At 42.9% G+C, this 25,233-nt stretch overlaps 1 protein-coding gene across 7 annotated transcripts in view; it reads right to left on the bottom strand.

The window, feature by feature from the left end:
• The window catches only part of slitrk6 (SLIT and NTRK-like family, member 6), a 182,470-nt gene that overhangs the window by 28,192 nt on the left and 129,045 nt on the right, over nucleotides 1-25,233 (bottom strand). For 6 of the 7 annotated variants that reach the window (XM_037091550.1, XM_037091552.1, XM_037091553.1 and 3 more), the window contains one exon: nucleotides 17,094-21,106. The exons of the other annotated variant lie outside the window; for it this stretch is intronic. In XM_037091550.1, the coding sequence (XP_036947445.1) occupies nucleotides 18,554-21,091 (2,538 nt within the window). In that variant the 5' untranslated portion in view covers nucleotides 21,092-21,106 and the 3' untranslated portion in view covers nucleotides 17,094-18,553. Of the gene's footprint in view, nucleotides 1-17,093; nucleotides 21,107-25,233 lie in introns of those variants that run through there. 7 annotated transcript variants of the gene reach the window in all.

Genomic DNA, 25,233 nt, shown 5'->3' with positions numbered 1-25,233 from the left:
CCAAAAAAAAAAAAAAAACCCTGTATAGATGTATGCAAGGATGAGGCAAATTCTATTCATGATCTGGATTCACTACTTGTGTTGAGGCTGTTAAGACTAATCAGTGGGTGCATGTATACACATTAGGAGGAGGACAATGAAAAATTAAAAATAGACAGTGACGTTGGGGAATGAGCCGTTTGCGTAAGCGGAGCACGAAGCCAGTTCAGGCGCATTTGCTGATTAAAATAACAGCGCTTCTGTTCGAACAGGTGACGACTAAAGAGGATGGCTGAGTCGTGAAATAACCATCGACTCGGCGGCGGAACACCACGCTCCCCGCTCAGGTCGCCGCGGCTCACACCCTCCGCAATCACATTAAATCTTTCATTTCACATTTTGGCACCGAACGTCGAGACTCTTAATTGTATATTACGCTGCAGCTGCCATCCCTCCTCTCCTCATCTTCTGACTGTGTATTGTGCGCACGGGGAGGAAACCGGAAAACACCAATACTTCATTCATTTATCTTTAATTGACACTTGACATTTTGATGCACCGGCACCCGCGTTTTGTAGCCCTTGAAAGACAAACCGGAGTGTCACCTTACAAAAGCCTCAAACGGAGAGCCGAGGTTTTCTGTGGAGCCCAAATAAAATGAACACTCCTTTGATGTTATTAAAGTAATCCGATGCATAACCTTGCGGTGCCTCATTATCTTGACACAAAAGGGAATGGGGCCTGTCACTGCATTCCATATTTTATCCACGATTTAACACAAATCTGCCCTGAAGTCACACTGACTGATATATACCTGTAGCCGCGTTCTGTATAATAAACTTTAAATTTATGTAATCCTCTGCCTGACTTTTGTGTCGAACTGCCCTTGAGAGAAAAAGAAAGAAAAAAAATAGCAAACAGGAACTAGCATGTATTTTTTATTTATTTATTTATTTATTTTTGCATGTTCTGGACCGCACTTGGAAAAAAGCCATTAACGCTGAATCTCCCTTTTCCTCGAAGCCATTACCCGCAGACAGCTCTTTTTTTTCCCCTTTTTTCTCAGGCAATATCTTGGTCATTGAGATGTTATGTTGGCCCTTTTTATGAGCTCATCCATCACTTTTGTCCACAATCAAACTGCTTAAAGAAGCATTGTGCTTGCGGGGTGAAGATTCATTTCAAGTTTGCCGGTTTCTTAATGAGGAAAAACCACCACTTGTTACATCTGGTTAAAGATATAACAGGGGTCTATGGGTTGTAGGACAGTTAAATGCAAAGTGAGTAATTTCTGCTGCGAGGTGTCTCACAATCAAAATAATGAAATCAAAAGACTGGCTTGATGATGTTGCCACTTGGATCTTTTGATACTCAGGCAGGAAAGTTCACAGATGAGGTAATTAAGACATTTTAATGTGGATAATATTACATATTTTGTCTTCAAGTCATCCCCAGTATTTCATATTTCAAACGAACAACATTCTCATTGCTAAGTGTATGCTAGGCTAAAATCTGCTTTGTATTGCATCAGTAAATAGCAGTTTGTTATTTTTTATTTTTTTATTTTTTTATTTTTTTGTGAAATTCAACTCACAAACTCTTTATGTTTGGCTAGTAGCATTCCCTTTCTGTAAGCTAGCTTAGCACCTTTGCTAATAATTCCCCAAAATAGAGATGGACAAGCTGCATTTTATTTTTGCTACTTTTATGCCAGGTTTTAAGTTTTACAGTCTGTTTTGTCAAATAAAACTCCCAAACGGTATTTTGTGTGTTATCCCTTAATAGCATTCATTCCCTATATGCTAGCTAGCAGTCTACAGTACATATCTGCATTTTTGGAGGTGTTATTTTTGTGAACCAAGACCGCCCCAAGCATTGAGCACCTGATTGACGTGCGAACCAGTTATTTTCATACCTTTCCTACCATGGGGTGACCGTGTAGGTGGCCTCCCTTTAGGGCAAGTTTCTTTCATTTGCTCCAAAATGGCAGCTGCCGTTGTCATCAGAGCCACACCTGTGGAAACTGAACCTGGCAGATGCAGCTGACACCTTTTACATCACTCTTCCTTCCAAGAGAAGCCTCCAGCTATGGTATGTTGTCGAGTAGGCCTCGACAGATATTCTGCAAACGTATTAGGCATGAGATGTATCTTTCTTTGCAAAGTTTGTGAGTCTAGGTCCCTGTATTTGTTCACTTGAAACCACTGGTAAAGTCAACCCATGCAATCTTAAAGCGTGCGTGCCACATTTCTTTGATGCTCGTGTTTTTCTGAGGCAATCTCAGCGAGCCCATCCAAATATACATAATGCTGAAGAGCCAGTGCAACATTAAATAAAAGTGAGACAGCAGTGAAAGGTCATCCTCTGGTTTATGCCCTCAGGTGCTGGCACCCCTGCGACGCAAGTTAAAAAAAACACAAAACAGCCGGCTGCCTGGGTATGTCGCTAACATAAGCAAGGTGAAGAGAAAGTGTTCCAAGAAAATCCAAAATGTGCCCTCTAGTACACACTAACAGTGATTGACAGCAAAGAGCTACAAGGACATAGTTTAAATGCCTGAGTGATTTTCACTGTCTTAATGCACAAAGCAAAACAAGCTTGAAGCAAATAATAGGAAGTGGAGAGACCTGGAGAACACAGCAGCACTGCAGTCACATCCGTATTATCTCCTTGAGGATTTGGGAACCTGTTCTGCTACACGAGCCCAGTGTATCAAAGAGATTTGATCTTTAGAGATTTACTCCTCTCGTCTAACTTTCCGAGGGTGATGGATGCCGCATAATCAGATTCTGGTGAAGTTGGAGAGAGGCGGAGGAAGAGGCTGAGGAGGCTCATTTGTGTAGGTGCAGCAAGGCGGCTAAAAATAGCCCTGAGGGCGATGGAGCAAAAGAAGCTCAAAGAGCATTGGGACATATAATGGCATGTTGCTGCATTTAGTTATTGTGTGCGTTAGCGGAGACGGCGAACATAGCACGAGAGCGAACGCGTGGGTGTGAAAAAAAAAAAAGGGATGGGAAGCGGCGACGGAAGGGAGCGAAGATTGAGACAGAGCGAGTGCAAGAGACGGAGAGCGAGGGAGGTGAGGGGAATTGGGGAGGAATCCGGCGCAGGATGAGGGAAGCAGAGGCCAAACTCCAGGGGCTCGCCGCCTCTTTTCACCAAACTGACAGCAAGCTCGGGCTCCCGCTGAGCACAAGTGTGTGCATCCAGTTACACAAATCCCCTTATGCTTGTGCACCTCTTGTGTGGAGCTCATGCTGAAGACTATGACCTAGCTCACAGTGGATGTGACGGGAGCGAGAGCCCGCTAGCACCAGGGCGGATGACAATGCGGAGTCAAACAGCCTGAACAGTTTCATGTTCACCCCTTGAACACACCATATATCCCACTGAATAAAACAAAACAAAAAGCCCTCTTAGGGATTTGGGCATGATTCACCGTGTCGGTTAGACTCATGTTTGTCTGTGTGCAGTGTTGGTGGGGGGGCTGAGGGTCCACACGCAGCGCGTGCAAAGTTCGCACGTGTCTGCCGGATCTTCTGCGGAGGCAAGAGTGCACCAAATATTGATCCTCTGCAGCCAAGTTCATCAAGTTTCACTGAAAAAACATCACCCCGATGAGACACACTGATTCACGAAGTGTGTGTATGCACGCATTTGTGAATGCGGGCATGTAGGAGTGTGTGATGTTGTCATCGGGAACAAATTAGCCCGGGCTGTGAGATTTGCGGTGGGTGGTATCGAAAAAGCACATGCTGGCTTCAATAGGCATGGAGACAGAGAGCTGCAGCCGCGCTCTCACCACATGCAGCCATGTGTACTGAGCCCCGGCAATCATTCCTAAGACAAGCTGGGACTCGTGTGAGGCTCATATGTGCAAACCGACAGCATGCATGTGGGTCTCGGTGTCAGCTGTGCGGCAGCGACATGAAACCAAACGGACGACATGCATGCATTTGTCCCTTGATTCCTGTTCGCCATCATCATCACATAACACTTTAAGAAAACTACCTAAATGAAGTGCTGGTGCATCAGTGCAACTAGTATAAAATGTTCTGGTGTGACTGCAGACTTGTCTCATTAGACTGTATCCAAAAGAGTTTAAAAATGGTATTCAAAGTCATCATCAGTGAAATTCTGAATTAGACAGTTTTTTTAGTTTCATCTCAGAGCTGATAATGGAAGTTGCTAAGGAGTGAGAGATCTCACATCTTGCTCAGCTCAGTTGAAAGTTTTACATGCGTGGTACCAATCAGGCAGCTAGCAAAGCTCAGACATGAAAGCTGCTAACAACAGAGGTATCATTTTCTTCAGCCGGTCTCTCAAACTCAGCGCCGACTGAAGCCTTTCTGAGTGCTGCTTAAACGGAGATGAGTGAAAAAGTAGGAACAAAGCCGGCATCCTTAACTTCAACGAGCATCATAGCATCACAACCTGTAAAGGGGAGAAAAGTAGCGTGTCCACCCAGGTGTTGTGTTTCATGACAGAAGCCAGATGTTAGGGGATGTCAGCGGGATTTTTGTCTAGTGTAAAAGAGTACAAGTCTATGTAATGTCACCAGAAGCGGTGTAAGCAACTGTGTGTGGGTGTGTGTATTCCTCCATCTGAAGCCAACATTATTTACTGTGCTCTCCTGCTAAACCTGACATTTATTACAAGTGTAGGTACAACAATCACAGCTATATAAAAACTGCTCTTGATTACATCCTTGAACCCTCTGGAGGATTGAAGAGATGAAAAAGAAAAGAAAAAAAAAAAAAACATACAGAGAAGAGTGTGTGTTTTCCAGTCAAACAAACTATCCAAACGGAACGACTTGTGCAGTCATATTCTATGTAGTTCTGCTTAAAACTACTGCTAATTAGGGATTTTTTTTTTCCCCAACCCGGCCATCACTTGGATTTTAAAACCACAGTAGGAATAAATATTTAATATGTCCCAGATCTTTGAAAAAGATTTTTAAAAAACGGGATAAAGTTAAATGTGCCTGTTCCATGTGGAGGAATATGTGGGTGTGTTTAAACGTGCGTCCTCTCGCAGCTTTTGCGGCCTCCGTGCAGCAGGCCTATGGGTGGAGAGTGACTTAATTGGTTTGACTTCCAACGACAAGAATGCAACAGCAGGAACACACGAGGCCCAGAGCCAGGGATGTTCAGATGTTCTTTGCCGGTGTAAAAAAAAAAAAAAAAAAATTAAAATAACTAAAAAGGCACATTCTGCAGTCTACTGTATGTGCACACTAGATTCACACTCTTAAGTTGAGGGATAAAAATTTACTTTGTCTTGTCAACATACAACGGAGCGTGAGGATAAAAAAAAAAAAAAAAAAAAAAAAAAAAAAATCACAGATAGACCATTGCAACTTCAAGCTGTTTCATACTTGGTTGAATATTCCATAAAAAGCCACTTTTTAATTATCCGTTTTACAGAATTGAATGTTTTTTTTTTTCCTGTTTAGTACAATATTTTCCTTTTCTTTGAGTGCAATCAGTTTCTCTTAAATCCACAGGATTAAGGACTGGCTGTAATTCCAAATAAGAGGCTTCAAAAATCCACATATGAGACTTCAGGGACTTAGTGATCTCACTAGGGGATGCTCCTAAGCTCCAAAGACACAGTGGAAGTGGGTCTCTAAGACTGAGAGAGGGGGGGAAACTCCAGACTGTGGGGGATGTGACCTATGAGTCATATGTGTTTCTGGTTTGAGATAGATCTTTTGATTTGTGCCGGAAAACTCTGAGGAGCGGCCGTTTCTGGGGGAGACTGCAAAGTAGACGGCAGCTTACTGACAGATTTAAAGGATACGGGTGATGGGTGGCAACTTTGTGACACCTAGTCAAAAGTTTGCGGTTGATTAAACACATTTCTTTGGTCTATTTCCGTTTCTCTCATACATCTATTTTACAAGAGAGGGTGATGCTTACTGAACGCATCACTGTCGTGCAAATGATGATGGCAAAGCTCGTACTGAGGGGCAATTCACTCTTTAAATATATTACTTTTTGCTAGCGTAGTCTTTGTTTGCCTGGAAACATGTGAGGTCTGACTAATAACCGGAAAACAATCAGTCACATTAGTACTCTAATAATATAACTACTCCATCTAGTTGGCTGACTGCTGGGATTGCGTTCATACTGATGTAATCACGTTCATGATATCTAATTGACCAGTAAGAATGTTTGGTAGAAATGACTTTGGATTAGAGTTTAGTGCCAGTTATAATAATAAGATTTTGAGTCACCTGTCTTGACAAATGAATGGACTGCCATTAAATGTAGTAGGATGACTGTAATCACTTCGCAACATTCCCATTAGCCTCACTGTTTAGTGCTATGTAGTATTATTCAGATCATGCTACAATGGGGACACTCAGTCTTGCTTCCAGTTTTCCCCAGTGGCCACCTGCAGTACTGCAGGGAATCATTCCCCTGTGGCCCAAAAAGCATTTTCTAGATAGAGCACTATTCTAAAAAAAGACATTTGTAAAAAGCATTGACAGGACGCCACCAACTGCAAACAAGGTCAATTACGATTTTTATATTTAGCATTTTTGATCTGTGGAGGTCTTGTTTATAAAACGTATATTAGCATAGTAAAAATCTGTGACATCAGACCAGCCCCTGCCAGAAACCTCTTGGTGTCTGTGTCAGACGGGGTAATTTCATTGGACTGAAAAGGGCACCATCTAGTTCTATTACAAATGTATGCTGTAGACCACTTGACACACACCATAAATAAAGCCCTGTGGCAATGAGGTGAAACACTATGAGGTCAAGAGTCTAGCAACACAACTTCATCATTACGACCCTGACGAAGTCCACGGGCTAAAATGTGTTGGTCCAATGTCCATTATGCTGCAAGTGTTGTTGGATTTTTGACCTTTTCAGACTTTTGCTCTTCACCATGCACTTGGGTTGCCAGAAATCCTCTCTCAGCTCCTACAGGTGAAAGACTGAAGCCTTCTTGTGTCTACATTCCCAGCCAGGGCTGGGCCAAGCCTCTCAAGGGCCCCCAGAAGGCCCCTCATCCATACAAAAAAAGTCTCAAACTAGGCATTATGTGGTAACACAAAATCAAGTTTACAGTCTCAAATTGGACAAATTCATGATAAATCATGAACAAATGACACGGCAGACACTTAGATTTATTAATTTGGGATCTCTTTAGTGGCACAAAGCAGCCACTTTCCTGTTATCGCCTCAGGCTGCTCTTCAAAAGAATCAGACAGCTGGATGTAAAATACTTCTTTTAAGGCCTGCCAAATGTCAGCATGTTGGAAGATCTTAGATTCCGTTGGGTGGTCTCACTGTCTATCCTTGTATCAATTTTCTATTACCATCTCTGGTTTTCTGTTAAATGTCATCTCGTGGTTTAAATTAGTAAGAAGGCCCTTTGATGTGTACGGTGTCTCACTCTGAAATCATCATCCGCTAAAACACTTTTGACTTCATCGCTTTTTGAACCCAACTTTGCTCAATTTGAGAGAATCTCATTAATTTGATACCAAGCTTACGTCAGTGCTGCCATGGCATTTTGACCTCCATAGCCATCAAAATCTATACCTAAGACTCCACAACTAGAATTGGTAGCATTTAAGCACATTTGGAATTCTTACTCAACGTCTCTCTCAAATAAATGGCTCTTTTTCAACCATTCTGCGCCACTGTAGTTGGAGCCATTTAGAACAACTGTCAAATTGATATACAGTAATACAATTTCGCAATAGATCTTTCACTATTTTTGCATATACTGGGTTCATTTGTGCATCAAGATTAATATTTAAAGTACCATGGCAAGGTTTAAAAAGTTGCATCTACCTTAATACGTCCATTATTCATCTCAGCGTGGGATATCAAATACACTCAAGACAAGAATTGCATGCTGGGTTTTGCTCAGGGCTCATGGTTGATCCTCTGCCAGTGATTCTTTCATTTGCTGCATTGCTTATGATCATCTCCCATCAGTAAGTAATGTGAGGACTGCCTGTTTCTGACAATTGCTGTTACAGTTCAGCTCGGAACGTTTGAAAACTTTTAAGGAGCACAGTAGGACAGCGAGGCTGAGTGGACCGGTAATAATACATACTGTGGTGATGTTTAATTCTGTTTCTAAACTGGCAGGTGTTTCAGTTTTGGAGCCTTGGTGTCCGTAGCTCTTTTTTTTTGTCTATTGTTGGTCACCTGTGTTTAATTGTTAATTGAGTTTTGTCACTTTTCTAATTAATCCAAGTGCGGCTGCACAAATGAAGGCTGAAATAAAATGATGATGAAATAAAACTTTTTGCAGAGATATCTACTGAAGTTTCCATGCTAACCACCTAGCCCTGGCCCATCCTGGTCCAAACCTAAAGTGCTAGCATCGTAAAACACCAACAGTTAAGTGACTCTCCTCTTACTTTTACTTGAGAACATGACTCTCATACTCTTTCTACTCATTTCCACATTCCTTTTATGTGATTTGCAATATTTCAGTCTAGAGACACAGCTGGGCATGATAAACTACTATCTAAGGCACACAATATATAACTCAGTGTGGTGTATGCTCATAATTCTATTGAACAGATTTCCCCACTGAAACAAAAACAGACAGGTAAAAAATGTGAACAAAGGACACCAGCGTGAACTGGTCCGGGGCTGTGAAAACAGTAGAAAATCATCTCAGGGTGCAAAGTGCTTAAATCTCCCCGGCTATAAATGTCCTTGGATGTCCTAGTCTCTGTGTTGCTTACAATAAATTGTTTCAGGAGGGTTTCATCTGGATAGCATATACTTACATGAAATTGCCCCTCAGTTATGTGTGAATGCATGTGCTGTATATATTAGTGAATGTGCAAGGTCAGGGGAAGGCCCCACGCCACAGCACTATTCCAGTCCCTGTTCCCTTGCATTGTGACACTGAAGGCCTCGTGTCAAAAGAATACGTTGCTCGCGTATAATTTCACAAGGCGTCCGCCCCCAGGGGCTCAGAGGAGGCACTTCATTCAGGCCCGGAGATGGAATACGGTAGAAATGCAAAAGCGCCGGGAAAGTTCTCCGGAGTTCATGACTTATGAGCAACTTATGGACATGAATGAATCACGCAGGCTGGAAAGGAAAAGAAAGAAAGGCACAAACAGCTCAAGGCGGCGTTTGAATCAAATATGTAGAACAGTGTACGAAGTAAGTACAGCACAGAGCCGGAGCTTCCCGTGTGTTGTGCTGTGTGTCTAACCCTGTCTAGATTATTCACTAACAAATGTATGCATTGCGTGGTTTCAGGGGAAGAGATTTTAATCGGAAGACAGACTCTCTTCGTTTCCGTGACTGAATACACAACTTTCTTGCTTTAAACAATGTCCTTATTTTCTTGTTGATTCAGTTATGGTTTGTATTATTACCTCATTAGTATTATAGTAAATGATAAAATCATGAGATTGGACTCTTCTCCAGACCTACACAGCGCCTTAAGATTTCATTTACCGATTTTCTCGCCATATCTGTCCTTAAATTGCCCCGAGTCTGATCTCAGAATCCTTCAAAAAGGAACAAAGGAAAACCTCCATCTGTTCCTTGCAGGTACCTCACATTCTCAATTTTAGCAAAAAAACGTGTCATTTTTTGATGTGACGATGTCTCGCAGCACACCGGATATGCAGTGATTGATGCGGCGTTCCTTTCGTGATGGGTCCTCTCCCCTCCCCGCTGTTCGCCTCCGCGTCCACGGCGAGGCAAAGCGGGGACGACTTCTGGCGCATAGTGCGGCTCATTTTGAGAGCAAATGCTTAAAGATTGCTCCTCTAATTGATGTGGCTTCTTGCGTGCGGGGATGGAGGAGGATGAGGATGAGGGGAGGGGGACGAGGCAAACCGAAGCGTGCACAAAAAAAGAAAGAAACGAGAAAAGAAATCGGCTTACATCTCGCCTTTTCTTGTGCTTCGCATGACGGCTCTTTGAGCAAGAAGAAGGAGATAGCAGGGATCCACTGCAGTGCGAGTACTGATGCTGGCACACTATGAAACATTTAATTGCACCATCATTCAGTGGAGGAAAGGAACGGATGGCTCGTGCTGCTCTACCCGCACGTCTTCTCGAGCCATGAAAGCCCATCAGTGATCCTGTTCAGTGTTCCAAGTGGGCCGGGCCAGGCACTTTTTCCGAAATGGGTCATTAGCTTGTAATATTATTAGAAACACTTTGGGCTACCATCTCATATTTCTGCAGTGCGATCACATGAGGGAATCTGTCCAAATGAAGGGAGCACAAGTGTGACTTGTGACTCTTTGTCTTGGGAGGGTGGTGCCCTCTCCCTCCTTTCCCCTCTTATCGCAGATGCTCGTGTCACAGTCGACCTCGCTTCATGCTCGACAAGCTGCATTGCCCAGACATAACAAAGGGTATTCTCTTATGGGGCCTGCGTACATGCTGCATGCATATCACAATTGCGCAAGTGGGCTTTACTCCGCCTGTGAAGCTCAATTGATTGAATCCATGGAGAGGGAACAGGGCACTTCCGAGATTAGGTTTATTGGGCTTTGTTTTACGTGCTGTATGGGCGACACTTTTATATACGAACAAGCACAAGGTCATGCATGGACTCTAACATGTGTTACGTCTGTGTCACTTGTTGCCTGTCATCTGAGCCATGCTCAGTTCACGCTCTGCTCGGGGGGGCATGACAACGGGGCAGAACGAACAGTCAGATATCCTGTAGAACTGGATCGGGCATGTATTGTGCCACACAGCCATCGTTGTTGATTTAAATGACACGCATGTGAGATCACTACACACCGAAGTTGCCACAGTCACGCACCGCCGAGCAGCAAAAAACACCAACGTTCGTCATCTGCAATTGATGCCCTCGCATGGGACTGAAGAACACATGCTAAAATAGAAAAGAGATGTTGTTCAATCGACTGCACAAACAGATTGAGGAGGGCATACCTTTCTACAGACCGCCTGAGGGGAAAAGGAAGGGAAGCAGTATGGAGCGGCTCTTTGCAGGAGGCTGTGCAACGTCACCAGCCCTGAAGACCTACTTTCTCGGGCATCTTATTTTGGGCAACAAATGGAAAATGTCTGCCAAATTAGGACAATTTTGGTTGTTATGATACATATACATATTCCTAGTTTAAAGTTGCATTATGTAAGAATATTAGTTCAAAACATTTAAGATTAGTAAAACTATCGAGAGAATAACAGGAATATTACATGCATTGAAGGCGCAACACGTAAGAATACTACAAAAAAATAGCAGCATAAATAAGATCAACATTCCTCTGAGCTCCAAGGCTGGACCATCAGGCATACAGCTAAGTGAGCTAACCTTTAAATGTCACTCCAACAACACGAGTGCACCAACACAATTAAAACAATTTGTATGAATAGCAGTTTAAAACATAAAAATAAATAAATAAATAACAGAGTCACCCATAGACATTCTCTTTGAAGTCCCCATGATTTGGATCAAATAGACCTCCGCTATGCCTCCATAGTGACGTAACCACCGTGGTGCTGAGCCAAATTTAAACCACATACGCCTCAAAACTCAATTTCTCGCCTCATTTGAATGTCTAGACACACAGGTTGTATCCAGTTCCTTTACCTTTTTTTTTTTTTGGGGGGGGGGGAATATGTGCATTTTCCACTCAGTGTCACACCTGGGCACATTCACATCAACCATAATGGGTATATCTAGCCACTCCTGGCTAGAGGAGGTGATGGAAGTTGTATCAAGTGGAAAAAATGATGTCAAAGCATTACCCTCTGCTGAGGTTTTTTTTTTCTTTTTTTTTCTTAAAGTTAAAAATTCATTTGCTTCCCCCTGTGTGATCAGTGAGGATTTAACAAGGTTAATCAATTAGAGATAATGGCTTTTCCTTTGGATGTACTATGACAGATTAACTGCTCCGCATTTGATTTAAGATGGAAATGGGTGTTTTCAAGAGTGCAGAACAAATCAATACTATTCATAAAAGACGATCTGTTCCCAAACTCGTCGAAATGTTCCCCGAGATTTTAATCCATCAGGTGGTCATGACCTCACTCACTCGGTACATTTCCCTTTATTACACCCTATCCATTTTCACTGTGCTATACTGTACTTGACAATAGCTGCACACACTCCATTAAAGGGAGAAATTCTCTCTTAGATACTTGCAGTGTTATATATCATCAGTCTGGGATGTACAACACATTCCAGGAGCTATTTGGTGATGAACTGCTGTAATTTACTCGTTTTGGCACCCACTTTCTCCCACTATACCACGTTGATTTGCAGTCATGATCGTGACTTTTTGCATGTTCCCAGAAAGCCAGAGACCTGTACTTTCAGCTGTGACACATGCATGAAGCGAAATTAACAGCGATGGCATTTTAACAAGCTTGTAAAACAATTGTCGATGCCCGGAAGCAACTGAACGCTTGAAACTCAACGTTTTCCAAGGCTGCATAGCATTCTGGTCTATCGAAGCTAAGCAGTTGAGACGCTAATTAGCACAACCTTCAGCTGTGACATATGCATGTAACGGAATTAATCGCAGTAGCATTTTACCAGGTTTGTAAGACTTTTTTCAATGTCCAGATGCAACCAAACGCTTGAAACTCCAAGGCTGCATTGCATGCTGGTCTGTTGATGCCAAGAGGTTGAAATGCCATGCATACATGCAACAAAAACAAAGCAAAAGAGAAGCAGGAAATTTGAAAATATAAATAGTCAAAGGATGGTTTTAACGTTTAATTCGAGGGAGGATTTTTCAACAGTTTTGATCCACCCATACCTGAGAGGCTGCTCTCGCAACAAAAGACTCCATACAGTGTACATCCCATGACTAAATACTTCTGATGTTCGGATGCGGAATTGGGTCACCGGCTCGCTCGTTTCAACTATGTGCCAAGCGAACAACAGGATAGGGGTTCACTGTCCACGGCTTCGCAGCAAGCTGCTCTGCTTGGCAGCCAGCGTCGTAAGATTTCCCCCGAGGGTAGAAAGCTCAGTAACAGACTCCAGTCGAGTCAGGAAGTGGGGGATGTACCAAAAGACAAAGTCACCCCACATCGTGGCGGTTCGCTCATGGTTTGGGCATTCAGATACACTTCATATGGATTAATGTCTCTCTACATTCCTTTTTCTCTCTTCGTTGGCTTGTATTTTTGTCAAAGTGAAGAATTTAAGTATTTCATTCCAGCGGTGTCTATTGAATACATTAGAACCACCTTTGGCAGCCATCACAGCATCAATTGACATTTTAATGGACGCGCTCAATCATCCGCACAGCTTTACATAAACATGCATTTCATGCACGTCTGCCTTGAATCGCACCGGTGCTTGCTGGGATCGGCTCCCACCCCCTTTGCGACCCTGAATAGGAAAAAAAAAAAAGATGTGGGTATAGAAAATGGATTGTTGGAAGGATTGACGGATGTGCATTTCATTCTAAATCAAGCTCCATAAATTAAACTGACCACCAGTGGACTCGAGTGATAGAGATGTCAGGGGGAGAATTCTGATGCATGTAGTGTCGCTGCAGATGGTTTGGACGCTTAGGAGTACCTCATAGCAGAAGGCAGAGGATGCTATATGTGATTACATTATTTTTCTATATTCACACATCATCCCTGGTTGAGAATCATGTGTGTCTAAATAAGCAAGGAGCGTTTCAATGGACGGCAAGGCTCTTTTCAAATTGTCTACAGGTAAAGAAACAGGACTATGAATTTAAACTGTGCAGGGGCAATACGGAAGTTGAAAAAATAGAGAAATAAACTAAAATTATCAACAGAATGTGAATAAATAGCAGTTCTGACGTAATGTCTGTGTACTGCGTCGCAGAGATGTTTACTGAAGCTAGCATGCTAACCAGCTAGCCCCACCAGTCCCAGTAAAACATTCCTGTGCTGGCAGGTCTCGTGTTGAAATTAGCTGCTTGGTGATATGTAACCAAAGTAACCCCTATTTGTTTTGAACTTGCACCTGAATTTGACATACTGCACCTTTAACCATTTATATTTCCATCATTCAATTTCACATTGGGACCTGTTGACATAGGGGAATTTACAGCATGTTCTGCTCCTCCACTGTCAGAGGGAATAATATACAGCATTCCAGCTGTAACACTTATTAGCTGCTTAATTATCTGCCTGTGATGCAACAATCAAAATATATGATGATCTTAATAAATCTGATATTCTTTGCACGTAGGCCTTTTAAGGGGAAAACTTCTATTGCTTTTGTTCACATGCTGAACACTTCACCCACCCCTGAGTCAGAGCAGCTAATTTCAACCTGAGACCTACATCTTTTCACCTCGCGCACACACCGAACCCCCCTTTGTCCTCCGGCAATTATATACGCCGCCCTGATTGTTCCGTATTTATGCCACTCACTGTTCAATAAATGTCAGGAGGAATTAAAAAGGCAAAAAGGGAGAGGCGCAGCTTGAATAATGTAATCTGCGAGGCATTAATTGACTGCGGCGCACTGCGAAGGAGCTGCCGAAAGTCTCGGGACGCAACGGAGGGATCAATAATGTTGCCCAGAAGAGGTGGACTGTTGTGGTGCTCTCGGATATGAATATTAATGACTTGCGGTCTGGGAATGTAACAGAGCGTTTTATAAAATAATAACAGGGTGAGATCATATAGATTTTTCAGACTGGTCTTCGAAAGTATTCCACTAATAAAGCTAATACATCATCTGTGGTACAAATGAGATGCTGGACACACCGATGAGTCCACTTTACTCGCTATATTAACGGAGGCGGTGCAAATACCCCATTGCAATAATAATCTGTATCAAAATCATTATTTCCGGCTGTTTTTTTCTGAGCGCTCATGTGTAAGAGAACTCACTGTAGAGTCTATTTAATTACATTTCAGGTCACCGGATAGGAGTCATGTGGTGCAAAATAAACATGGGCGGCATTCAACACCAAGTGTAAATAGTCACAGTTGGTAACTGGTGTGTTGTTTGAGCTCAGATGGGAGCTTGTTTGACTGAGAATCAAGCCTGTGTGGTCTGTGAGCATACGTGTGCATAAACAAATCTATTTTTGCACATCTTTCACCGCTGCTTACCTTTAACACTTTCAGGCTCATTACGAGTCCCACAATTAGCCCCGTTGTTCACGCCTCCACGTAATTGCATTACACGTGACCACAGTGGCGAGCACAGCGGCGTGTGAACGGCAGCGGCCGCATATAACACGAACAGCCACAGTCATTAGAGATAGCGTGCTGTGGCTTATACAGAACAAGAGGTGCTCAGCTTCTAATGGGCCACCATTTTTCATCATTATTGTGCAAATTTATGCAGCAAAGTGCATCAGAAGCTCATCACTGCCTACTCTGTGTGGGGTGACTGTTCTTGAGTTCACAAGAAGGTGTCTAAAGAAAGCAGTGTGATATATTTTACAGTACTGTGGTGACAAACTAAGATAAAGTGAAGACAAATGGAAATAAAGCATTCTCTCCAAAAAGTTTTCTCTGTGACTCTTGGGAAGGACAGTTGATTGTTGAGTTTGATTCCTAAATTGTCAAATACTAAGCCTATGGGTTAATGGTTACCATCTGTATTTGACAAACTGGGCATGAGACTGGTGGACTCCCTGACTCACCCAATGTTAGCTTGGATCGACTCCAGCTCACCACAACCCCGCAAAGGATAAGTGGGTTTACAGATGATGGATGGATGGATGGATGGATGGATGGATGGATTCCTATTCAGAACTGTTAGCTGCATGGCTAACTGAACTAACTAGCTATGGGCAGCTTCAGTTAGCCCCAGTTCTAAAGTGTGAATTTGACTGTTGACCAATTCTTACATATTGCACCTTCAAGCTGGCAGTTAGCTTAAATTCTACAGTGTAGACAGGCGTGAATTATGAAAATGTGGGACACAGTGACATCAAGAACTTGCAAAATTAAAGGCGGGACAACTGCGTGGCGTTTCAGGAGCAGTGTTTCGTGTGCAAGAGAGGAGCCCTCATTGGTTCCAACTTTTACAGGCACAAGAACTTAAAACAAACTGAAGAAATGGGGAAAAAGGATAAGTCTGAGAAAAAAACAAAGATTTGATGGGTAATTAACAAGCTGGGTCACCCTGACACTGAAGAGAATAAATTACTAAAAAATCATTTGATAGTCTGTTCCCATATCCTTGCTTAGAGATGAAAGATTTTACCCATGCTAACCCATGAAATAATGAGTTTCTGACAATTTTTTTTTTACTTCATTACTTCCATTTCTTTCAGTTGTGGCTGTTTACACACATTAAATGTATTCTGCACTGTAGTTCTGATGAAAAGACAGGAGCCTTGGTGTGCTTAAGTTCATAAGTGATTCCCTTTATTTGAAGTCAGCTCCCAAAGTAAAGAATCTCTCAGAACACAGTTGTGCACTTTGATAGTGCCTCACCTTTTGGAGGAGCGTATTGCATTTGAGTCTCACAGGATCGAGCTGCAGAGGATAATTTGTCTTCCCTGCTGTGTGTGTGTGTGTGTGTGTGTGTGTGTGTGTGTGTGTGTGTGTGTGTGTGTGTGTGTGTGTCTCTTTGCATGGCTCAAATGATGCGTGTCTGCATACAAATACATAAACATTTGGTTATTGATGTTGGTGGGGGTTTCTGGATTTGTATGCCAGTGCTGGATGGACGCCAGGGGTACGCGAGTGTTTCAAACCATGAGGCTAGGCGTGCGTTCTTTACGAATGGAAGCTTCGGATACATCAATTATGATAGAAAATGGAGGAATTAGAGTGGGTCCACTGTTTTCCCGGAGAGAGGGAGAAAATGAAAGTCATGCAGAAAAAAGGGCGGCTGGTGAAGAAAGCCCCCGCAGCCATTGTTGTGTGATTAAGGACTAGGTTTGAGCCATCGTGGGGGGTTAAATTATTCACACAGCGGGAAGACCACCAAATGGTGATTACACAAGTACATGCCTGCACTTATACACATGCACGCGGAGGACTGATAGCACACTGAGAGGGAATGTCGCTGCTTTGGGATGTAGATGCGGCTCAGGGTGGCTGGGGTGTCAATTAGGCGGGAGGCGGTGCCCAGCAGCGAGGCTACAGGGGGTCCACATTCTTGCACACATCTATGAGATGTATACATTGCTCTTTATCTAACCATGAATCCAGTTCAAGTGTAATATTGCAACTCTTTATTTCCTGTTTATCAGTTACAACTTCTGTTTATATTCTGTACAGCACTGAAGGCACACAAAAACCAAAGATATAATGCAACATAGGTATATACAACATATACAGAATAAATAATTAAATCTAGTTAAGTAGAAAAGCTACAGAGTGTGTGCTTACATGAACCGTCTCAAAGTTGAAGGAGTTTTTTATCCAAGAGTATGATGGAGTGTGTGGTGGAAATCCTGACAATGTCCACGCTGCAAATGTCAGTGGCCAGCAGTTCCATTGCTTTTAATTAGAGCTGAGAGAAGTTGGCTGGAGTCAGTCGGCAGCTCTTTCTGCTGGATGGAAAACTGGAGCTTTTGTTTTTTTTTGTTTTTGTTTTTTTTTGGGTGGCGTGGCTCGTCCGTACCCAAACGTGTGCTATAAAAAGGTTAATATGCCCCCTGCCTCCAATCAGTTTGAAACAGTTCCAAATCAGTTCGTGCCAGCTTGAGGAAGGACTGATGCTCCTGAATGCTGTCGGACATAAATTAGTGACGTGAAACCCAATGACGCATACACTCGCACACACAAACGGACACACACTGAAGGATCGCAAACATTTGTGGCTCATTTTTTCTGACACAAAACAAAAAAACTAACAAACAAAAAAGTTTCAGCAGGACTGTTGATTGTCATGCACCATCTTATGGCATTTGATTAGTGCAATGCATTTATACAAGATAACAGTTGTGTATAATATACTGTACTTTAAGTGCTGTATTTACTGATTGAGAGAAGAAGAAACATCCTTTTCCTTGTATAAAAATAAATTAAGGTCCTCTGCAGCTGTGCAGTGAATCGGATCGTTCAAAGGAACCGACAGGAAAACAGAAGTGGGACAACAACTCCTGTTATTGTTTCCAATGTACAGTTGGCATTCCGCTAACTCTACGGCACAATGAGCATTCTGGTTACGGCGTTGTAGCCAGCTTATGTTGACAGAGGGCGTAATCAGGTCATACCCCGAGTTAGGATAGACTGATTAAACAGCAATTCTGGGTCAAGTGGTGATTGAGATTCACCCACTTCTTTCCAAACATCTGCTTCATCCTACCAGGATTTCAGATGGGTGGGGGAGGATGTTTACTGTGTGGATCAATTATTCGAGATAGCTTTCAATCCTAAAAAGCTGTTTGTGTGAATTTCTAAGATGGTTTCAACCCAGGCCTGCTCAACAGACTGTGATAGCTTCCTTTAAGTTACATTTGGCCAAATGGACTTCACCTTTCAACAGCTACATAACATGGCTGTCAACAGAGAAACAAAAAAATAAACCAGTTACATTCTGTGCTACAATTAAACTTAAAGTGATGTGCCCATGATATATATTTCACACTGTGGAAAGTACAGGAGGGCAAACAGGACAAGGCACTTGGTTCCAAACAATATATATAGTTATTTTTATCTGTCTAAGCTCAGTTAAATGCAGTTTGATGCTCCAGAACCTCCAAGTAGTCCGGCTCAGTATGCAAGTTGGCCTTAAGTTCAAAGTACTCGTTCTTAGTTTGCTCAAGCATGACCTTGCGTGGTCTTGAGTACATAATAGTCTCCATTAGCTTTAACTCCTCCTGGTGCCCCGGGACCTGCATGTCTACAGCAGACTGCAGCTGCGGCATGTTTTTCCTAAGGTACTCAGTTATTCCAAGCTGCTGCAGCTCCTTCTCCCTCTCAAGAATGTTCCTGTACAGGGAGTTGGGATTGCCGAGTGTGACAAACTCTGCGGGGCACTCTCCGGTCATGGGTCGGAACTTTGAGCTGGGGTTTCCCGTGAGTGGTGAAGTGTTCTCCTTCTCCATGATGCTCCGGCAGAGGTGATGCTTGGAGCTGGGATCGTCGAGGCCGTAATCCATATCTGCGTCATGCTCCTTGTGCTGGGAGCAGTAGGTTGGGTTGCGACAGATCTGCACAATGGGACTGTGGGATCTCTCTTCGTACAGAGTGGCGGACCCCGTCCTCTGAGTCAGCGTGTGGTGTGTCGTTTTCTGCCCGTACATGCTGTAATGTAAGTGAATGGGACTGCTGCTGGTGTTCTCCCGCGGCTGCTCCTCTGCTGCTTTTTTCTTTGCCCTTCTCCGCCGCCGGTGCACCACAAACACCACCAATCCGGCTGAGCAGAATATAATCATGAGCACAAGCATAAGAAGGCTTAAGATGAGCACAGAGAGTGGGACGGTGTCCGTCAGTGCGCTGAACAAACCCTTCCCAGTGCCTTCAGGCCCCAGTGTAGCTGTCACACTCTCCTCCCCTTCGGGGGACATGGGGTAGTAGGTCCCTAAACCGGGGCACAGTATCTCATGACGGAGGCTTCTTAGCTCAGCCTGCATCACTTTCTTTGGGGTTTGACACAAAATGGAGCCCACCACTGTGTCCTTTCTAAGTTTTTCTACCCATTGTTTGAGGCTGAGCAAGTCACAGCTGCAGTCCCAGGGGTTGTCCTCTAAATAAATCTGCTCCAGTGAGTCAAGCTGATCAAGCACGTTGCTCACTGGCAGGTGCATAAGTAGATTTTTCCTCAAGTTTAATTTGGTGAGGGGCACATTGCGAAATATCTGTGCTGGAAGAGAGCTGAGCAGGTTATTATTTAATGACAACAGCTTTAGGTTTGGCAGGGGATTAAATGTGCCTGGAGCAATCTCTTTGATAAGGTTGTATTCCAGATAAAGGTATTCAAGGTTGTGGAGCCCCACAAACATTGTGGAGAACAGCTTTTCAATCCTGTTTCCATTCAAATACAATTTCTTCAAACTGCTCAAGCTGAGGAAGGTTTCATTATCGATGTAATCTATTCTGTTGTTTGCCAAGTTGAGTGATTCTAAACTATCATAGGTGACAAAATCATACTTGAGGAGTTTCTGAATCATATTTCCTGTCATGACCAGTTTAGTGGGGCTTTGCTGAAATATTCCGATATCTGACACCTTTTGAATTCCTCTGTCCTGACAGTGCATCAAAAACCCAGCCACAGGGTGATTGTGACAAGAGCAATGTTCCACACAAGGACTGTCAGGAATGTGAGATGGTGTTGGTACCTTGGCGTCATCTTTGGCGTCGATCAGTTTGGGAATCTGAGCCACTTTGGATGAGGGAGTAACAACCATATCCAGTGACTTTGATGGCTCTTCCAGGTTTATGTCTGCGTGGGATGGGCAGAGAACATCCCGTTTGACTTTCGCCAGAATGGTCCCCTTAAGCTGATGTGGAGTGGTGCAGACCACGTCCCCGATGGCTGACTGGGCCCTCATGTTCTCCATCCAGATTTTTAAATGTAAAATATCACAGTCACAGACCCAGACATTGTCCTCCAGGAGGAGTTCCATTATCCGTCCGATGTGCTCCAGAAACCCCACATAAGGCAGCGTCTGGAGCTTGTTGCCACGTAAGTCCAGGTGGGTGAGGGGCACGAACCGGAAAATGTTACTGGGCAAAAACTCAATGGAATTATCATTGAGAATGAGGACCTTGAGGCGGATTAGTTTGTTGAAGGCCCCCGGCTCAATGACCCGAATGAAATTTGTGTCAGCTTGGAGAAACTCCAAATTCACCAGGCCTTGAAAGGTATCCTCCTTCAGAGTGACAAGGAAATTGCTATTTATGTGCAATTTTTTCAGTGAACTGAGAGTGCTAAAGACCCCTGGTTCCAGTTCTTGTATGCTATTACCCCCGATGTGCAGTGAAAGGGCATTCTTAAGCCCTTCCATCTCCTCGGCACGGAGCTCGACCAAGTCATTTTTGTAAAGGTTCAGGTGGAAGGGCACACCTGACGGGACATTGATTTGGGAGATTTTGCTGATGTTTCGCTGCTCGCAGTTAAGATGAAGGATGCCATCTTTTCCTTCGCAGGAGCACAGGGAGTCACAAGACTCGCTAATAGAAGATGATGCTTGTGAGGGATGGATATCTTGGGATTGGGCCGTGGCGAGAAACAGGGCGCAGAAAATGATACAGGGCAGCATTTCGGTCTGAGATATCTGTGAAGAAGATAAAAACACGGGCAGGAGGGGTGGGAAGGACAAAAAAAAGAACATTAAGTATACATTGTTCTATAAGTGATGATGTATTCTTTGGAATCATTCTATTTACATGTCCGAACCTGTAAATGATATTAAACCCCAGTGATCCACATGTCATACAAGTTTCGTGTATTACAGTACATGAACATGGTTGCTGGATGTGTAAGAGTGTAATCGCTTAAAATGATATTCATGGGTACATCTTATGCATGAGGGGAAGTCACACTCCTCTAGGATGAGTTGTGTAGTGTGGAATTGTCTTTTTATAGTGAAAAGCCATGACAAATATATAAGAGGAACAGGAAATGTTACATTCTACTCTTATTCACACACTTTAATTCAGAAAAAAAATACATGCTTTATCTTAAATGTACTATCATGAAGTTCTTTTCTCTCTGGACATTTTATCCCTATGTGGTCTTCACACTAGTTAGTAATGTTGTATCCTGGCTGGACTTGATGAATGGGCGTTAAACCAAGTGTAGCAGCTAATGGGAATCCTAATAATCCACATAAAATAGTCATCAGAATCCACAGTATCTAACAGGACACTGAGCAATGAGTGGAAGACAGCATTTCTCTCCAGTGACTCACAGTGGGATAATGGTACTTTTAAAGAAATGAGTCTCATTTGACTGATTTTTCTGCCCTCTCTATGCAGACTCATCTGAACAAAGGCTTAGTCGGAATGAGTCATACGAATGCAGAAGTTATTTCAGTCCATGTCAAAGTAACTTTTATTAACAGGCATACAAAACAAAGAGCTGATAATGAATGGTCGTGACTTCATGGATCAACCGATGAACTCTTGCTTGACTGCACTGAAAGAGACCTCATCACAAACCAGACCTTTATTTGTCAATCTGATTTCTACACTGTTGATTGGATTGTGTTATTTGACTGCTCCAACAGTATCTGGAGGAGCGCACAGACATTACTGTCCACTGAGAGTTCAACCTCAAATTTAAACATCATTCCAAGCAGAATTTATCTTGAATGACAAGGGATGAAATGAGATTTTAATGATGAGCGCCTCAGCACCGCATCTTAATCCATTACATTAATACGACTAAAACCACAATGGATCAGAGGCGAGATCCCTCTCAGGGGACTGTTGGGGGAGTACAGACATCTTCCCCTTATCAAGGATAACTAGATATCCACTGTTAACCAGCCAAATTCTTCAAAGAGATCAGACATGGAGAGATGACAGGACGGCACAGCTGTTCTTGTCAACGGAACCGATTTAACATCTCGAAGAGCTTCATTCTAACAAGACCAGGCAAGTTCAGCCGATACAGCGTGTGGAGAACAGCGTTTGTCAGAGGCTGAAACCTCTGACTCATGAGCCAGCTATAAATGGTACGGGACTCTCTTCTGACCAGAAAATTGTGTCCTCCCTGTTGAAACTCAATGAGATGTAGGGCACATTTTCAGGGGGCGTTTGCATCTGCCTGTGCAGATAGTGTGGCAGAAAATGCAGTTTGGAAATGTGGACTTAGTGCTGAGTTCACACATACTAAATGCACTGTATATATTCACTAAAATTCTTGCTATAGCCTGAATACTAGAGATGTTAGAACAAATGTACAGAGTACAGAATGCATTCCAGCATTTTAGGCATTGTCTGAAGTTTTTATATCAGTGATCTCAGAACAACCCTTAAGCCAACCCCTCCACACACACAACATGGACTGGGTCCATGAACCCAAACAAAGCCCTGAGTGCCATCTGCCCCAGAGACAGAGGCTGAACTTGAAGAAGACGATTCAAATGTAACTCACTCTTGCTTTTTCTTCATCATCTGCCAATTTGTGCCTCCAGACATTTTTTTTTTTGTTTTGCTCTTGGGTGAAGTCAAAATTATTGATGAAAACCAAGTCAATCCCATCTCTGGAATCTTTGATCTGTTCACATACAGTAAACCCCAAGGCCACTCCAAACTTTGCAGCCATAAGATATCTAGACTTACTATCCTCACTCCACAGGAACACTGACATTTTTGCGAATATCAGGGAATATGAAAAAAATTCAATAATATCAGAAACACACTCTGACAAAATTAAAAGAATGAATCTCATCGGTAACAATCCGTCAACAGAGTGAAATAGCAGTTCAGCTACTAAATGCATTAACACTCCCTCTTGCTAATTTCTACTGGGAATCACTACAACATCAGACAGAATACTGTGCGCCAGAATAATTAGTTGCATGTTCTTGTCTCCAGGGGAAATCAGTGCTCTGAGTCAGCCTGCACATCAGTACAACAATGGGGAGACCCACCATTGAAAAGTCTTTCAAAATGACAAGTAAAAACCTGTAATTGTGCACATGAAATAGTAGTGTAAAAAGGTATTACTCAAATGGGTAGGCAGTGATCTTCGAATAAAGATCTATTTTGCATTTGGAAAGGAAACCCCTCATGTTATTGTCATATATCTTACACAAACTGAAACTGTCATGTAAGCCTTTGATGTAATATTTATGTTTTTCCACAAAGATACAGTTTGGACATACAGACAGATAAAGATGATGTAAAATGCAGGAAAAGATTATAAAAATGTGCCCAAAACCTACAAGCTTAAAATCTCCCCACATTTGTAACTGTCTCTTCAACATCACAGCAAGCTAATAAATCACCATCTTCAGCCAATAGGCAGAAAATGGGGAGATATGATTGTCTGTGAGCTCCAATTACCCGTGTTTATCATTGGAAGATGATATGGTGGAATATAATGAAACGCAGAAATCTAATTTAACAAACCTATTAAATATGCATTGTTTGGCCAGTGATAACATTTCAAAAATGGCTCCAAAACCTGGCACCCAAAAATGTCTTTGGCCATTTCCTTTTCATTACTTATCCAGTTATTTGCTTGTTCAGAAGTCTGGCGGTGGTCATGGTACCCAAGGCGCTCACCTCTGTGACCTCGTTGGCTCATAAGACAATGTGAAATGAAACAGACTATTGACAGATGTTATCGCGTACCGCATGATAACACTGCAGAGGGCAGATACGGAAAGGCATTAGCCTCGCACACTCTTGCTTCTGTATTTCAAACAGACTACTCTAACTGATCCATTTTTCAGGTAATCAATGTTGCATGGAACTCAGCGTGACGGGCACGGAAGAGATGAAACACTCTTTCCGGTGCCAGTCTTCCACTGTGCTCTCCTTCCGAATTCAAATGTGCTTCTTGCTGTTCAGACAATTCAATTAGGGATCTACTGAAGCCCTGTGAGATCTCCCCTCATGCATGTGTGTGAAGCCAACTCATCGTCCGACATCAAATGAGATGAGTTAGGAAGGAAAAAAAACTATAAGAAAAAAAGATAGTGCTGAGCTGAGGAGGGGAAGACAGAGGAAGGAACGCTGAGATGAAAATTCTCTTGATAGAATATTTATCACACATTATGCACTTCTACAGGCGCTGTAATGTTCACAACAGGCTTTGGCCACTCACAGACACAAATAGCTCGTTCACACTTATTTAGGCCAGCTATAACTTCTATTGTTCGAGTGCAGTGAAGGGCTCCACATCATCATAAAATACACTGTGCCCTCATGAGTATAACATCTTGTTACAGTGTTGAGGCTGTTTCTGTACATTTGTAGCAAATGAATACACATGTTCATATGGCACCCACACTTTCTCAACAGTGCAGAACACTGCTCTGTCATACTTGGTATGTGGTATTCTCATTTTGATCACATTTAATTATACTCACTTATGATCAATGCACATAATATACTGCTAAGAACATGGCTGTTATGGGCTGCAGAATACCACTCACTAAACCAAAACAGGCCTGTGCATCACTCACAACGTGTTCACTGTTTAGACATATTGCTCCCTAAAGGGAGTTTTCTTTTGGCCTTTACCTCCCTCACAGGAAGGTGAGAGGTCAGGATCAACTACAAGGCAGGAGAATCCTGGAGACAGTAAGGTTTACAGTTTTGGACAACATGAGGACAGGGTTAAGGTTCATTCTTTTCTACATTACTCTCCTTTTCACTTGTCTACCAGAGGGATGTGCATGATTAAACAACTAGTCGGCACCGGAAATACTTGGCAGTTCTTAGT

Source organism: Acanthopagrus latus, chromosome 24, assembly GCF_904848185.1.
Source record: "Acanthopagrus latus isolate v.2019 chromosome 24, fAcaLat1.1, whole genome shotgun sequence".
NCBI classification, from domain to species: Eukaryota; Metazoa; Chordata; class Actinopteri; order Spariformes; family Sparidae; genus Acanthopagrus; species Acanthopagrus latus.
Note: the sequence above shows the minus strand (reverse complement) of the source record. Positions and strands in the feature narration are given on the sequence as shown.